The 17,529-nt window shown below is 48.7% G+C and overlaps 1 protein-coding gene across 7 annotated transcripts in view; it reads left to right on the plus strand.

The window, feature by feature from the left end:
- The first annotated feature begins 967 nt into the window (after positions 1–967).
- RabGGTb (geranylgeranyl transferase type-2 subunit beta) overlaps positions 968–17,529 on the plus strand; it is a 29,963-nt gene continuing 13,401 nt past the window's right edge. Inside the window, exons 1-2 of one of the 7 annotated variants that reach the window (XM_037226721.1) lie at positions 968–1,032; positions 6,479–6,623. In XM_037226721.1, coding sequence (XP_037082616.1) covers positions 6,504–6,623 — 120 coding nt within the window. In that variant the 5' untranslated portion in view covers positions 968–1,032; positions 6,479–6,503. Of the gene's footprint in view, positions 1,033–1,128; positions 1,182–4,703; positions 5,006–5,044; positions 5,239–6,467; positions 6,624–17,529 lie in introns of those variants that run through there. The other 6 variants (XM_037226718.1, XM_037226720.1, XM_037226719.1 and 3 more) reach the window with 6 other exon arrangements.

The following is a 17,529-nucleotide window of genomic DNA, read 5'->3' on the forward strand; positions in this document are numbered from 1 at the left end:
CAATTTTTGCTGACATTTTGTTACATGGACTTATTCTGTCTTAACTCACATTCATGAACCCAGAGTTGCTTATACACATCAGGAGTTAAGTGATCAAAAAAACATGGCAGGGGGTGTTGAGGGCATTTTAAGAAACTGAGAGCCATTGTTGCAGTGATGCACAGGCCAGAAAAAACATTTTGAGCGATTACCTAGAGCACTGCAAAGCAAAGGCTTAGGTGGCAACACGCCATATTGATTACTTATCTAAGTGCTAGCAATGATTGCAATATATGCAAACATACACGTACACATGAACAAAAATGTGCTAGCCATGGAGCACAAAAACACAGCTGACTGTAGCACTATGAGGCCCATATCATAGGATTTTACCATACTTACCTTACTGTATTTACATCATTGTGATATTAAGGGTGGGAGCTGTAAAAAATCAATAATGCAACTGTTTGTATAATCATACCTATAGACAGAGCAAATTCTGCAAGTTGAGCTGTTCAACTTTGCCAACAGGCACGAAAGGCAGGCAACCCTGATGCCAATCCTGAGGCTCTCTAACGACAAGCCAGCCTTGGACAAGCCTGGTCATGGAATGCAATACACCACAAACGCCGCACGACATATAACCCCGTGCTTTATCATCATAAATGCAAAAACCGTACACTCTAATGAGGCTTAACTGTTCTAGGACTCAGTGTTCATTCCAGAAATGTGTGTGAATAGCGAAATGATGGATAATTGCTTCTCAATCCAACGGGGAACTGCCAGCCGCACCCCACCAAAATACACTCACCATTCAAACTAATGGGTTGTGGTACAGTCAGCTGACTAACTGAGAGGCCTCCGTGCCACTGACGTCATCAAATATGGTATACTTGACGTCATGCAGGCTCTGCTTCCAAATTACCTCTTTTCTCACGCAAGCTCGATGTTGCCTTTTTTCGGACCAGCCTTGGGTGCGACTGAGAAACGTGATTACACTTAATCGCAACAAACAAACCAAAGATGCCGCTAGCACAGCACTGCCAATATTTGGTACAACATCCTTAATCTGATGTTAATTCCGATTCTGGTATACTTATAGTAGGTGTCGATACCAAGGCTGTCGATACCTACTAGTCAAAACTTTGGAGTACCCGGTGTCGCGTTGTCCTGGGTGTAGGGGGGGTTGGCGGATGCATGCGGTAGGTGTCTGGGTGTGCGGTTTTCTCTGAATGTTTGTTGCATCCTTGGCAATTAATGTGGTTCGTCGTCAGTGGTAGGTTAGGTCATGTTGAGGTTTGAATTGGTCTTTGTAGGGCGTAGGAAATGAGAGCTTTGGTAACATACAGACCGGTGCGATTTTGGTCCTCTTTTCTCATTTCCGGGTTTTGTTCAAAGGCGATTCCATTCACATTCACACGCTTTATTTTTCACATTTCCGTACATAGTCTATCATACACCCACGTGGCAACACAGGTTGCCTGCTATTGGGCACCTCAGTCTGGTGGGTGCAAGATTTGTGCTCTTGCAGGTATAAATACATGGCTCCTGATGCAAGCAGCAAGTCTCAAGCTTTTGCTCCTTCTGCTTTTATTTTGTCCTGACACAAAGAGGTAAAATGGGTCTTTCCAAAAGCTGTTCTTGTTGCATTGTGAAGGAGTACAACATATGTTATTTTATGTAGTCTCAACCATTGAGTACAAAATTGCCTGGTATACATTACACCCGGAAATGTCATGTTTTCCAACGCTGCGTTATGTGTTCTGGGGAATGGTGCAACAGGTGCACAACATCTTAAGCATCTGCTTCTATCAGCCTTTATTGGGACTGACACCTTTACAACAAAATCATTGGCATATGTCTACATTGGCACCTAATGCTAAAAAGGAGCATTGTACATCATTTGTCATGTTTTAGGCAGAACATATGAATAATCATAAAACAGGTAGATTCATGCTCCTACCTTAGAATATTAATAATTATGATACAGAGCTGCAGAGCATTGCACACACCCCACTGGCTCCCATGGTGGCCAAACTACAAACAGTATGGAAGACTGCTTGGATATGCAAGATACATATTTCATAAAAATTATTGTTCCTTTGGCGGGGTACATTATTATGGTTCTTGATGGGCAGTAATGTTATCACACTTAGCAATGGAGCCAGGGTCGCGGTTGCTGCGTGTTTGCGGTGCTCGGATGTTCGCTAGTGCAGTTACTTAGAGTGCAAGGTGAGAGTTAAGATGACCTGTTTTATGATTATTTCCTAAATGCTCTGCCTTAAAAAGCAATGACTCACATGCAATGCTCTTTTTAGCATTAGGTAGCAATGTATGCCACAACCAAGGAAACACTTAGGAAGCTAGAACATTTAAGAATTGCAAGCAGCTAATCTCTAATGGTCTTTGGCAATCACTGAGACCAGCTAGAGCATGGTGCTTCCTGTCATCTGCTGCCAAAAAATGGCCTTTGGTGCCAACTTTAAATATAGTACAAATTCTCTTGGGTTATTTTGTTCGCACTACAAGGCATGACTTTAACATTTTTGTTCTATTTCCCAAGAGCCCAAACCAAATTTCAGATACTGTTAACAGCTCTGGTTTGTGTGGAGCGGCATGTTTCAGGTTTCTTTGTTATTAACTATAGAGGAGGGTAGGAGCTGTGTGCCAGTTTGTGAGCTGAGAATATGCTTTTTATCAATGTGTGGGAAATAGCTGTTATTGCCAACTTGTTTCTTGTGAAAACATTCAAAAGTTAAGTTTATGCTACAAATTTGAATAAAGACTATGCTTATACACCCTCCAAAATGGAGAGCAGTTACACACCAGCTTGCACACTCCAACATGGAGGATGGCTCTGCACCAGGCTTATACACTCTCCAAAAATATTTCAGATGGTTGCATGCATCAAGCATATGCAGATTGCCAGTCTTGGAGGGAAGCACATCTAAACGTGCAGGATCTGGTGCGAAAAGTTGGCGCAATATGTTGTACGCATGAGACAATCGCGAAACCCATCAACCCACTCTGAGTCAGTCCTTTTGTTCACGAATTTTTGGCCGCCGGGCCCGCGTCCGCAGTGGATGGATGATTAGCGTGCTGGTCTGGTAGGCGGTTGGCCTGGGTTTGAATCTTGATGATGAACACTGTTGAGTGGGTGGCTTCATGTTTTTTTTGGTGTGGCGTGATGATGCCAACCTGCTTCACTCCTAAGTGGAATAGTCTAACTTGGACTTTTCTTACCTGACAGAAGCGTAGTTTCTTCTGTCATCAAGGGGGGGGGGGGTGTCCACACTCAACAGAGACGTTGAGGATCCCATGCACGTTCACCTAAATCTAAATGAGGCCAGCAACTTTTGTAAACATAAGCAGTCCTTTTTCATCGGTGAATGTTCAACTGTAAGTCACAATCAGTTAGTCAAAAGTTAGGTGCACATGACCCTTTCAGGCAACTCCTTAAACATCATTCTGTCCCAGCCCAGGGTGCTTACCAGCTGCGATTCCGGCGACATGGTGGCGGGTTCGCCTGATGGGTTCCTCCAAAGGCCCACACAGATGTACATCCTACATTGCTACATTGGCACCCCCCCCCCCCCGCTCCTTGGCGCGGAAGGGCCTCTGGCGGCTTCTGACCGGGGCATTTGACCCGGGATAGGCGCAAGAGCCCTCATTGGTGCAACAACATCCCTGATAACTGCAGGTGGTCCAATAAATGGCACAAAGACCCGTCTTTGGCCGACAGGTTGTTGGCTAAAACGGGGTGAAGGGCCCCGCAAGGGCCCCGGGTCACCCCTGGCCGACTCGGGACTTATTCCGGCACTGGACCCCCCCCCCCCCCCCATTGAACATCCGGAGGCGTGACCCGTCCAAAGACCACTCACTGTAGTAGGGACTCCGACCAATGCGAGCCGCGGGCCTTGGACTCGTTCCTGCCAGAGAAATGGGGGCCCCAGGGCTCAGAACAACACGGAGTCGACTATTCGGTGTAGTGGTCTCCGGCCGAAATAAGTGCCCGTATTGTCCCAGGGGTCCACAATCGGCGAAAGAGGCGTATTGGTTGACATCGGGGGTCACAGCCATACGGGCCAGGATGAGCCGCAGCCTTTTAACCCTTACGGCCATTCAGCCTTCCCATCGAGCCATTGATCACCAGTCTTGAAGGGTACATCAAACACTCTTCGGGCACCTGCGTACACTCCCTGACTAACTCGGGGACCTTGTCAACATCGGACCTCCGGTTAGGCGCAGTGTGCCTCTGGCGTACACAGGGGCCCATCATTGGCTCGGGGTGCGCTGACCAATGTAAATCGCTGCTCCTGACTTTGTCCCTGCTTGGGAAATGGGCTCCCAGGCCCAGGCCGGGGTCCAATCGGTGCAACGGGCCCTCTGGCTGGTATTTGAGGATCCGACCCGCGCCACCTCAATGACCCTTCGTGTCCCATATCGGATTTGCGGTGCTTCCATTTAAGGTTTCTTCGCGGTCACTTGAATGACACTTCAGGCTTAGGATCAGTCACTTTCGTTCTACGACAGTCCGGTATCAAGGACAAACAGAGTTCGGGGGCGAGGCAAAAGTGGAAAATAACAAAAGTACCCCCTAAACCTGCGGTAACAAGCAAGTTTCTCCTCGAATTTGGTCTTCTTTCTTTGAGGAGCCCAAATAAGGGAGGGAGAGGTTTCTTCAAGGACGGTTGTGATGTGATCACTGCGCATATTTTCTTTTGAGAGAGTCACGATATGTTGAATAATGATGTCACCATTCAAATGTCATGAGATGAGGCATCCCTACTTGTGACCTTATTGTTCAAGGACCGTAACGTCGTAGGGATTAGATCCCGGGCTAATTGCGGGGGGGAGTCAGATGAGCTAATCACCCGGCTGCTGCGCCCCTGGGCTCAAAGTCCTACAATTCAGAAATACGGAAAATTGTCTTTAATTAGATGAAGATAGTTGGGTGACTGTCTGATGTCTGTAGCCAATATCACCTGTTTTCTTTGACTTGTAACTCTAGCTTTTCATTATTTCAGTAAGTAATTTGTGAAATCTGCAGATTTTTGTTGTGGGGGTGGTGGTGGTGTATCATCGTGTAGGCCCCGTGCATGGTTTACCTCCATTTTGGAGGGTGTATAAACCCAGTGCATAACTGCCCTCCGATTTGGAGGGTGTATGTGCACTGCCTTGAATAAAACCAAATTATGAACATGTGTGGTCAATCGTTTACCATTTTCATGTCACCATACATTTGTTTCAAGGGTGCAGGTGAGTATGGACAAAAAAGTCACTTTGTATGCATGCCAAGCTGCAAGCAATGTATCTTAAGTTGCACATGTCTGATATAGATATGATGTCGTGGCAATAATGTCAAAACATTTTGTTTGTGAACCTGAATATACACTTAGGAATACGTTTGACACATCAACGCAACTGAGGCACCGGGTACATCAGGTGGATGTTTTATAGACCAATGTATTAGTTATAAGTGCATTTAGTGCCTATGCCCTTTAGTCTTAAATAACAAACCTATTACTAAATAGAAAGCATTGCATGATTCTTAACCAAACTCAGATTGTCACATGGTGTATGTGCTTGTTGATTTATTTATCAGCAAAACCACCATCTTAATGGTTGTGTATGTTAAAGGGATTATTCTACATTTGTATGGGGTATTAAACAAGTAAATGAATGTTGCGAAGATCACTTGGTTCAGTTGGCAACCCTGTTCATAAAGCCTAAACCATTCTGGTTTCTGAGCTATGCACTGCAAAAGATGTGCAGACTTTCAGAAAGACTATGACATTGCCACCCAGGCATCCATGTCACCATAACAGCATAATTCAAATCCTACCATTCCATTAGTCATGCAGCAATGATTACCAGAGCCAAGAAAATATAGTTGTTGAGACTGATGTTCATGACCATAATTTCCACATAAAATAACCATCAATTTGCTTACAATCAGTGTTGTGCAAGGCTTAGTGGCATAACTAAGCAATGATGCATTGAGAAGTATATTTGCTTAGCAGTGAAATTGTGTTGTCCGGAGCAGCCTTTTCATCTCAAGAGTGTACCAATAGTCTTAAGTGAGCTTATGTTATCATATCCGATGTTTGTTGTAATACATTCATGTGTGGAGCATTCCCTCACATAACTGAACTTTCATTAGACTGAAGTGGTTGTGAAAAGTCACAATCAGTTGTACAAGATGATGATTATAAAACACTGCTGAAAGATAGTACATTATCTGGGTGTTCTAGCCTCAATCTGACTGCTTGCATAAAATGATTTTTCAACATATTTGATCACTCTGTCATGATGGGCAGCAGTGAAATAAATGAGCTAGCATACTGTTTTGCATATTTGTTGATACAATATGTAGGAAAGTGTCCAAAGAAGAACATCCTCCAATGCAACTTTTGGCTTAACTTATATGTAAAACATATATTTGTACACTGTTGCATGCTGTGTTCTAGGTACCTAACAATTAACAGCTGGCTTTCAGGCAAAATTACATTGCAAATCCAAGGATGAGTCAGATACTTGGATCACAAAAGCAAAGTGGTGAGGAGGATGCTGGGAAATGCTTGCTGTACCAGCTTCACATCAAGTACCTGGCATCCTACTTAACCAACAACAAGAATGAAATGGTAAGTTAAGTTCAATTTCATGTAAGGGATCAGTGATGGATGCAGTCAACTCAGCTCCTCGTACTGTTGCCGGTTGGATGTGGTGGTTGGGTGTGGTTGAGTGCTTGGATAAGATAAAGACAAAGACAGTGGCATATACAATTATTCCATCAGCAACAGGCCAATTAAACCAGTCACATCTGAATCACTTGCCAATAGACTGTTGCAGATATTTGATTACTTTTGAGGCATCTTATATCATGCATAAATTGTTTGGCTGGCCTGAGATTGCCTGAACACGGATTGTTTATGCATGTTAGGCCTGTAGGGGCAGAAGAATTTCAGAGTTCTTCTCGGAAGGGAAGCGCATGATGGCAGCTACCAAATGGATCCATCCACTTGAACAATCCTTGATGTCAGAGGACAGAATCATCAAAAGTGAATAATCAATAGGAACGTGGCATGGAGGCAGTGTCATGTTATCAGACTTGTGTTCTTTGGTGAAGTCATGTGTGTCGAAATGCACGATATTCATGAAATATGTAATGCTTCGTTAACTAGCTTTGTTGGTAGCTGCCATCGTGCGTTTCCCTTCCGAGAAGAACTCTGAAATTCTTCTGCCCCGGTCTTCTATTCACGACACGCCTTCCCGATGCACCAGCCAGAGCGAACTCACCCGCGAAACTCGCCGGACGCCCACATCACCTCGGACAGCTCCAAGCCTCCGTGCGAAATTTCATGCGCTCGCGTATTGGGCAAAACTTTCCCGTTTCGTCTGCCGACCCGTGAAACCAGCTGTTCGCAAAACCCAAGCTATAAGTGGTGCACAACAAAGTACACCGTCTACCGCGCATTACAACCAGCTGACCTCGTTCTTCGTCGAGGATGCACCTCACCTAACCGCTAAGCTTGGTCGTAACATCCCCTCACCTTAAACTAGACGTAGGGTACGAAAAATAACCTCACTAGGTAGAGTACTGTGACTCTGACTTCCAAGTTCACAATGTCACGGCACATCACAAAAAGCATAATCGTCAAACTTCCACAAATCAGCACAATCCCCGCGTTAGACGAAATAACCCTGTACCCCACAACTCTTATTACGTGTAGGTCCGTGACTAGTCGAGGTACCGCCTCGGTCATCGCACGTCACAACCGCGTCTCGTCCGCGTTGATCCGGTCGCCGCCGGCATCGCCTCTCCGCGGACTCCGTACCAGGTCGCGCCACCGACACTTCATCGTCAGCTCCAGAGGGCACCACCGGACATGCGACTCCTGTTCTGCCTGCTTCGGTGTCGCCGCTTGCTGGTCTCGTCCCACTCCGCTCAGGCCGTCCATCGGCTTCCTGCGATGAGCGGCCTTCTCCAGTGCGTCACTAGGCACTGATGTCGTCTCGTCGACCGTCGCGTCTCCGGCCGTCACCGCGACCGGTTCCAGCTGCTCCGTCTGGCTGAGCTCTGCGTCGTCTGCTTTTCGTTACAGCTGTTCCCCGCTCTCCGGCACTTGATCCTGGATGCAAGCAAATCCATCCATTTGAACAAACTCGGTCCCAGCTTCTCCTCTGCTGCCGTCGAGGGTCGTTGTTGTCGTCACCCGTGTCTCTCCGGTCAGATCATCCGTTCTGTTCCCTCCAGTATAGTTCAGTTCAGTGTCGATGTAGTCAGTTCCAGCTCCAATCTCCACCACGGCCTCTCTCAGATCTGGGCTTCTCTCCCTTCTTCAGATGTCCGCCGTGTACGAGCCGTTGTCCCCGCCCCCTCTTCAGCAAGTAATCCGGCGGTCGGGCCTCCAGCACGAGATAGAGCCCCTCGAACTTTGTCTTCAGTTTTGCGGTCACACCTTTTCCTGCTGTGAAGTTACGACATCACACTGTGTCGCTTGGCTGAAAGGTTGCCGGTCTTGTCTCGGTGCGAAGGCTTTGCCTTCACTAAACCAGGTCCAGCGCCTTCTGATGCGCGTTTTTCATGATTCATCAGCTGCACCAAGAACTGGCCATGAGACTGATTTTTGATGCTGTCCACGTCGAATTCGTCTTCCAGAACAGTTCGCATTGGTCTCCCGTAGACCATTTCTCCCGGCGAAAATCCTGTCGTACTGTGGCAACCAGAGTTGTAAGCAGATGTCACCACCGGCAGCCACAGGTCCCAGTCGAGTTGGTTCTCAGTCACGTAGTGAGTCATAAGTTCCAGTAACGACCTGTTGATTCGCTCCATTTGCCCGTTGCAGCACGGATGGTAGATTGTCATTCTCAGCTTCTTCCCTCCCAGCAGCTGGCAGACTCATTTGATGAGGACACCCTCGAAGTTCCGTCCCTGATCGGTCAACAGAGTCTTCATGACGCCAAACGGGCAGATGACTTGCACGACACTTCGCGCCATCTCTTCTGCAGTCGGCCTCTGCAATGCAAATGTTTCTACTCATTTGCCGAATTTGTCAGTTATGACCAAAACGTACTTGTGAGCACGCTCGCTGTCCAGTAGTTCTAAGATGTCCGCTGACCAGTGTAGAAATTGCTCGCCCTCTACCGGTATGGTTCCTCTTCCCTCCTTGCGGCCTGCATACTTCGGTTTCGTCCTCAGACAAGAAGTGCAGCTTTCACAGTGCCGCCTCACCTCGCGCTGTACGTTGTACCAGAAGAAACCGGCTGTCACACGGTGCGGTGTTCGCCTCACACTTCCATGCCCTGACATCGGGAGGTCATGAGTCAGATGCAGCGCTCTTTGTCAGACACTTGTCGGCAGGATCACTTGCGCTCTTTGATGTCCCCTCGATTTCCGCAGGACCGCTCCGTTGTGTAGCCTCAAGCCAGGCAGTCCGTTGTAGAAGTTCAGTTCTGCTTGCTGGGTGTCTGTCAACTTGTCCGTCTTCATTGGCTGCTTTTTCAGGTGACAGATAACCTGGCACAGCACAGGATCTGTCCATGTCGCTGCAGCCAGGTCGTCGAGATGATTGATGTTCAGGACGTCTTCTGTAGCATCGCCACCTTTCTCGTCTTCCGTGGATGGCTCTTGTGCGTCCACGACTGTTGAGCGGCGCAGCATCACATCGGGAGTCGCTCTCAAGCCTTCCTCCGGTACGAACTCCGGCGCAGTCGGTCGCAGCTGGTGCTTCCTCGTGTCTGTCTCGAACATGCAGGACTGCGCATCCACATGCGGAATCAGCCGACCTGCCACGTGCTCCACGATGTAGTCGTACTGCTGCAACTGCTGTATCCATCGGAACAATCGGCCTGAAGGTGACTTGGAGCGGTGCAGGAACTTTATCGCCTCGTGATCGGTCTTCAGTAGGAACGGTTTCCCACCAGATAGGGATGATACTTCGACGTCGCTTATCCTCCTTCAGTGTCTGGAAGTCGATCTCGCAGTCATCAGCCCACTCGAAGTTCGTCTCCTGCAGCAGGTTGGTCAGATGCACTGACTTGTCATTGAAGTGTGGGATATTCTGTCGGTAGTAGCCAACCAGACCCAGAAACTGACGCTGCTGCGCTGCTTGGCGCTGCTTGGTCTGAGCCAGTCCTTCACCGCTTCTACCGTGTCTACTGTGGGACGGATCCCCATCTCGTCGAGTTGATGCCCCACGAAGGTTACTTTCGTGACCGCCAGCTGGCGCTTTTTGGGATGCAGCTTCAACCCTGCTTGGCGGAACCGGTCCAGCAGCTGCTTCAGCACCTCCAGGCACTCTGACATCGAGGAGCTGTATACGAGGACGTCATCTAAGTAGACCACTTCTGTTTCCCAGTTGAAACCGTCCAACACATCTTCCATGATCCGTTGAAACATCCCCGGGCTCGTCTTAAGCCTAAACGGTTGACGTGTCCACTGTTTCAGTCCATACTCGGTGATGAACGCTGTTACTTCTCGGGATTCCGGAGCGGTGGGCACAGCCCAGTGGGCAGATCGCTGGTCGAGTACTGAATAGACCCTGGCTTCCCTCGTGGCCTCCAGAAGGTCTCCGATCCTTGGCGGGGGTAGCAATCGTGCTTGATGACTGCAGTCACCGCTCGGTAGTCGCAGCAGAATCGGACTCCTCCGTCCCTCTTCCTGATCATCACAACAGGTGACGACCACGGTGACTTTGAATCCTCAATCACTCCTCGCTCCTGCAGCATATTCAGATTCTCCTTCAGCTGTCCTCGAAGGTGCAGTGGCGTGCGATACGCCCGTTGGCGGACAGGTGGGGCCCCTGTCGAGGTGATGACCAGCTGGCGAGTCCCTTGGCAGTCTCCGGTGTCTTCAGCTGACTGGGAGAACGCATCCTGATAATCCTCCAGAAGATTCTGGAACGGCTTCTCCTGTTCACTCAGGCGATCCAGTGAAGGCAGCTGTGGTCCCTCCACCTCATCTTGACCCGTTCTGGTTTCTTCCGTGGTCCTCTCACTTCTTTTCGGTTCCTGATTCAGCTCAGCCACTGACTCATGAGCTCCAAGCACTGTGCCTGCTGGGATGATGACATCTTCATCTCCCACATTCAGGATCCTGACTGGAGTCTCTTGATGCTTCAAATGAAGAGCAGGTGCTATCTTCACTCCAGGAAGCCCAGCTGGCTCGAACAGCTATGTCTGCAGGTTAAGCAGTCTGCTGACCTGGATGAAAGTCTGAGACCGTGCAGCACAGGCAGCAGGACATCTGATGGAAACTTCTTGAAACTGGCAGGTCTCCGCAGGCTCACCTCCGACCAAGAGTTCGCCAGTGCCGCAGTCGATGACCACGTCCAGCTTGTTCAGGAGATCCAGCGCAATGAGCAAGGGGTCAGTGAGTCCTGAAGACGCATATGACAGGTGTACAACCCTGGTCTAGCCCACTTCCAACACCACCTCCACCTGGCTATCCAGATTTGCATCAGATCCATTGACAGCCAGACATTTCACTTCTTCTGTTTCAGCTACTGTCAACTCAAACTCCTCTACCATGGTCATATCAAGCAAGCTTATGACACTCCCTGTGTCCAGAATACCTTCTGTTCTTAAGCCATTCAACAGCACAACAGCCCCATTTCAGTTCTTGGAGTTGTGCCAAGCCGACGGACCTCATGTTGGGACACACTTGGGCACACCGATTTGACATGGCCCACTCCTCCACATTGAAAACATCTTCTGTCAGCTCTACCTGCCTGTGACTGTGGCCTGTTAGCAGCTCCAGCTTCACCTGTCTGCTGAAGCGGCGGTGGTGATCTGTCTTGCTGGTGCTGTTGTTACCTTGCTCGATGCCTTGTGTTTGCAGCTCCTTGCTGGAAGCCTCTTAACTCCCGTAGGTGCCATGGACGCACTGGTTGAGGGCAGAACGTCTTCACGTGGCCTAGCTGGCCACAGTTAAAGCACCGTCTTCCTGTCATGATGGCACACACTGTTGGTGGTTCCTGATGAGAGGCCATCTCCTGTAACTGCTCCATGATCTGAAGTTGTTCCAACTTCCGCATGACTGCTTCCACAGAGGTCGCATCAGTGTCCAGCAGCTTCATGACTCACTTGCCACAACTCGTGGCAGTTTCTCCAAGAGCAGACTTTCCTGTGCCTCCTGAGACAATTCTGGCATACCGCCACCCAGAAGCTGCTGTAGATTGAGCACAAACAGACGAGGATTATCACCCTCCTTCATCCTCTTTTCATAGAGCCGGTACATCAGCACCTTCCTCTTCTCTTCTCTCGAGGAGATTCCGGATGATTTCGGCCGCCTCCTGCGTGTCTTGGTGGGCCATTTTCTAATTTATCAGCCCCCCAGCTTGTCCCATCTTGTAACATTGCCGGAAGAAGATCCATTTGTCTCTCTTCACTCCAGCCATTAGCGCGCACAGCCCGACGAAACTTCTTGAGAACCTCTTCCGCGTCGCCCGTGCTGGTGGGCGGTGACATTACAGCAAACCCACTCCAGCTACCTTGACTTCCGGTCGTCGCCATTACCACACTCTTCACCGCCTTGTCCGACTTCGTCGCCATCTTGATTTTCAGCCACATGCCACGCGGGCCAAAAACACAAAGAAGGCGAGTAGTGTTATCCCGCTGCTGATGTAACGCTTTTAACGCTTTTTAACGCTAACTTTGTTGGTAGCTGCCATCATGCGTTTCCCTTCCGAGAAAAGCTCTAAAATTCTTCTGCCCCGGTCTTCTATTCATGACACGCCTTCTCGATACACCAGCCAGAGCGAACTCACCCGCGAAACTCACCGGACGCGCACATCACCTCGGACAGCTCCAAACCTCCGTGCGGAATGCCACGCGCTCGCCTATTGGGCAACACTTTCCCGTTTCGTCTGCCGACCCGTGAAACCGGCTGTTCGCGAAACCCAAGGCATAAGTGGTGCACAACAAAGTACATCGTCTAACGCACATCACGAACAGCAACCTGGTTCTTCGTCGGGAATGCACCTCACCTAACCGCTAAGCTTGGTCCTAACAAATACATGAAGTTGTGGAACACTGTTTCTGCACTTTACCTTAGCTTTCCTGCAACAGACAACAGTGCTGCCATTTAGGCCTTTGGAACAAAATGTAAGGTGTGCCTGAACATCCTGCCTAAATGAGCCCAGCCAAATTATATTGGTTTTGGGTTTGCCATGTATCAGCATGTCAAATACAGGGTCATTGGCATGAAACTTTCATGCCCTGTAGTAGTATTATGGAGTTCCGAAGAATGTGGCGTGCTTTGACATTCATCATGTTGGGCGGTTAACAGTGTCTTCGGGTGCAGTTTCTTTTCAGCTAGGGGGCTTTAGCCCCCCCCCCCCCCCCCCACCTTGGGCTTTACCCATAACCCCCCCCTTCCTACAACTTTGGGAAAAAAGTGGGGAAAAGCCAACAGGAAACCTGTTTACTGGGACATTTTTGGGGCAGGCTTGATCATTTTTCAGTGTCTAGACCCCCCCCCCCCCCCATCTTCCAACTCATTTTGTGAAATTATGTGTATTTTTCAGAGCTCATTGTTTCATGACACATTTTCAAATGGGGGTAGCACATTTGGGACCAACTGATGGGGTCGGTAGGTAGTCTACAGACACAGTTGACTTGTCAGTTGCACCTGATAATATGCCAATGAAATCGACCCCCAGCTCAAACACACCACCTGGGTTTGGTTGTGAGTATCGCTCTAAGCCCGATTTGCAGCACAAGTTCCTCCAATTTTGGGGCAACCCTGATAATGACTCAGGGATATGGCCCAATTTTCTAAAAATTCATGGCACTTTTCATGGAACAGGAAATTTGGAGTTATGTGTTCTGTTTTGGCTTAATTGCTCCATGTGCTTCTTGATATACACAGACTTTATCTTGCTTGTGTGACAGCTTTCAGTCTTGCATTCCATGTTCTATACTTTCAAAGGCTGTCAGAATAAGGATACATGATGAAGTAAGAAAGTAGTGGAGCTCATGGCTGCTCAGCATTATTAATTGTAAGTTGTTATGGTGATAGTACTTACCCTTCAATATACCAGAAGGCCATGGTCAACCAACATTGTCATCCAAACATGGGTGATTTACAAATACTGGTTATTCAATATCAAACATCGCACACGTTGGTTACCTAACGCTTCAATCTGTGCACATGGTCACGAGTGAACAAAAATGGCATTTAAAAAATTGACACGCAAATATAGAAGGTGCTCCGAATCTATGAGCGTGCTGTCAAAGTACGTGTTATAAAAGTACATTAAAATAAACACAAGTATTCGAGGTATCACGTCATAGCACCCGATGCATGGTACTGGGCGACGTGAACATTGCACAAACATCACCGAGCTTCTGGCTTCTCAGGCTCTCGCGTCTCTAACATCCAATGCACGGTGCTGCGCTGAGAGTCGCCGGGGGCACAGACGGTTAAGCTGGAATGTTGTGGTAACCCTTACCGGGTATGTATAAGGGGATGAGGGTAGAAGAAATTTACCATTGGGCATTATTGTTTATGAAAACGAACATCAAACTTTTTAAACCTGCATTACCCAAACAACGTTGTTGACACTAGGTTAAACGAAGCTGGTGTGTCCAGCCCCCGACACGAATATTACAACCGTGCAGCAGCAAGAATATTTTGCGGCCTGTGTTCTCTTTGGACGTTGCTAAATACCGAGTGGCGTTCTCCGAAATGTGCATCCCCATTGCGTTCGTCAAACCGGGCCGGAATGCCATATTTTGTCTTTTGCTCGATGCATCCCTGAGCAGAGGCTTCATAATATCTTATTAGCTACGTTCTTAACACGCACCCGGGTGGCCAGTTGAATACCCTTCGCTCGGATGGAAGGTCAGTTTGACCCCCTGGGATCTCAGAAACGAATAGTTAGGCACCAAATTTACGGGGTGTGTTGGCATGCGTATGAACCTACTTACATCAACATTTGGGTTCCTAGGGCATGGCCTTCGGGTCAAATAAGGTCAGACAAGGTCAGATTCCAAATTAGTACTCCAAGTGCCCCCAGAACCAAAACACCTGTTATAAGGAAAGGTCATCGATGCTCATTTAAGGTCAGTCACGTTTGACTTTTCACACGTCATGCTGACCAAAATCATACAAGAGTATTTTGAGTTTTGCGTCGGAATAAATGTCCAAGATTACGCTAGACATTATGTTCCTAAAAACAAAATGTTGACTTGGATTCTTTTAAGTCAGTGACCTATTCTGACCTTTAAGAGGTCCATGGAAGGCGTATGGGAGCTATCGTTATCAATGAATTCGAAGTGAACACCAGAAACTATCCCATACAGTAAGCTATAGAGAAATACAACAGCTTGGATTTGACCTTGGTCTGACCTTCATACCTGGCCCTAGGTCAATGAAATTTATCCATTAAATTGTTGTGTTGCCTAAGAGGCTATCTCAGGGGTGTATGACTTCGTACAACACCCCGTTGTTGTACCAGATTGAACTATTCCCCATAAGCTGTCTTCGCTGAATCCATGGTCTAAATGATCTGCGGTGGGTCAGAGACCTTACAAGCAATAGATCTAAATTTTTAATGCCAAACGATTACCTGATGATGGTGATTTGGGGTTTTAGGGCGCATCGGCTGCTGAAGGTCATGCAGCGCCCATGCAAAACGATTGCCTATTCAACTGTCTACAGCTATGCAAAACTTGGCGCGGCCACGTCGCGCCGTTCTTAAGCCATTTCGGAAAACCTTCGGGAGGATGGGGGTCAAATTGACCCCCACCTGAGCACGGGTTAATCATGCATGTTCCGTTTAGTCCGCTAACGCGGATGGCAAAGCTGGTTGAACTAACATGCGCGTTTAACTAGGACTACTAGTTCAAACCACACAGAGGCTGTGCAGAACGCTGGATCGTGAGGAGGCATTCACTATTTTACCTCGGCTCAACCATAAAACTGGAGTTTTAACTAATTGTACCACCAGACAGGATGTCGAGGAATGGAATTGATACAGTTTGTGTGGTGTGTTCCAGAGTGAGACACACTGGGAAGTTGGTGACTGAATGTCCAATTTGTTGGCGAGAGCGCCCGCCTACTGGTTCATCTGGCTGTGGCGGCATGGGCTCGAGTCGCTGAAGCGCTCGCTATTTGCTTGTTACCGGGTCGCCTGCGGCGGGGTGCCGGTAGTGTAGTGGTTAGCGCGTCTGGGAAGCCAGAGGCACGGGGCTCGATCCCCCGCGGTGCCCGCCCTTCCTGCCAGGGTGAGAGGCAGGCGACGCCATATAGCCTCAGCAGCTGAGTGCGTTGTAAAGCCCCAATGACACACACGCACACACACGCACGCACGCACGCACGCACGCACGCACGCACGCACACACGCACGCACGCGCACGCACGCGCGCGCACACACGCGCGCGCACACACGCGCGCACACACACACACACACACACACACACACACACACACCACACACACACACACACACACACACACACACACACACACACACACACACACACACACACACACACACACACACACACACACACACACACACACACACACACACACACACACACACACACACACACACACACACACACACACACACACACACACACACACACACACACACACCGGAGCCAGCGGCATCGCACCAGTGTCAGGCGCCGTCAGCAGCCTGTGCGGGCAGTGCGGGACATTGTGGCTTTCGTGGCAGAATGCCGCTCTTGTTGGGGAAGCTCACAAGTGGATGATGGAGCCAGGGCTTACGCTGTTGGCGGGAAAGCTCCCGGTCGGATGATGCAGCCAGGGCTACGCTGCTCTGTTGGCGGGCAAACTCACGGTCGGATGATGGAGGCAGGGCTCGCGCATCGACACAATGAAAAAGGGTGGAACTGAATGTTAAAACTTTTGTTGTTGTTTTTTTGCAAAAAGATCCAGCAGTGAGCCCAACCCATGTGGGCCTAATGCTAAAAACGGCCATGATGTATATGTGTAGAACATTGGTCACGGACCGCAATTACCTATAAATAAAGGCTCAATTCGGACCACATTTAGCCAAACAAGTCCCACCCAGTGCATAGATCCTATGGCCAAATGTGGTTGACGGTGGTTGTCCATCGGTGCTTTTTTCTTTTGTTGGTACATGCAGCGTCCGGAGTGCTCTAGGATATTGTTAGATATTTTAGCCAAGTGCTTTGTATTGGACAATTGTGCTGATGCCAAGCAGCCACATTCTTCCAGGTTTTTGTCGATTGCGCAGGTTTCCAGATCCGTACCTGTTTTTAGGGGAATTGATTGCTCAAATCTGTCACATGGATGTGAAAACGATACTGGTTGGGGAAGCTTGGCCGGAAACACGCCCTTCATTCGGTCAGGACTCCACTCTCTGTTGTGCGCGTGAGCGAATATTAGAGATAAACTCTGGATGAAAATCCTGCTCAGAAACCACGGCAGTTAGTCTGAAAGGTCGGCGTATGCGGGGCCGACGGAACGAAGTGGAATGTTTGCCCTGCGACGTTTGGGGAGACCGTGCAATGCCGTGCTGCAACATAAATGCGGAAGACGGTGGTCTC

The sequence above is a fragment of the Pollicipes pollicipes genome, unplaced genomic scaffold (genome assembly GCF_011947565.3).
Source record: "Pollicipes pollicipes isolate AB1234 unplaced genomic scaffold, Ppol_2.1 Scaffold_5724;HRSCAF=6776_pilon_pilon_pilon, whole genome shotgun sequence".
In the NCBI taxonomy this organism is placed as follows: Eukaryota; Metazoa; Arthropoda; class Thecostraca; order Pollicipedomorpha; family Pollicipedidae; genus Pollicipes; species Pollicipes pollicipes.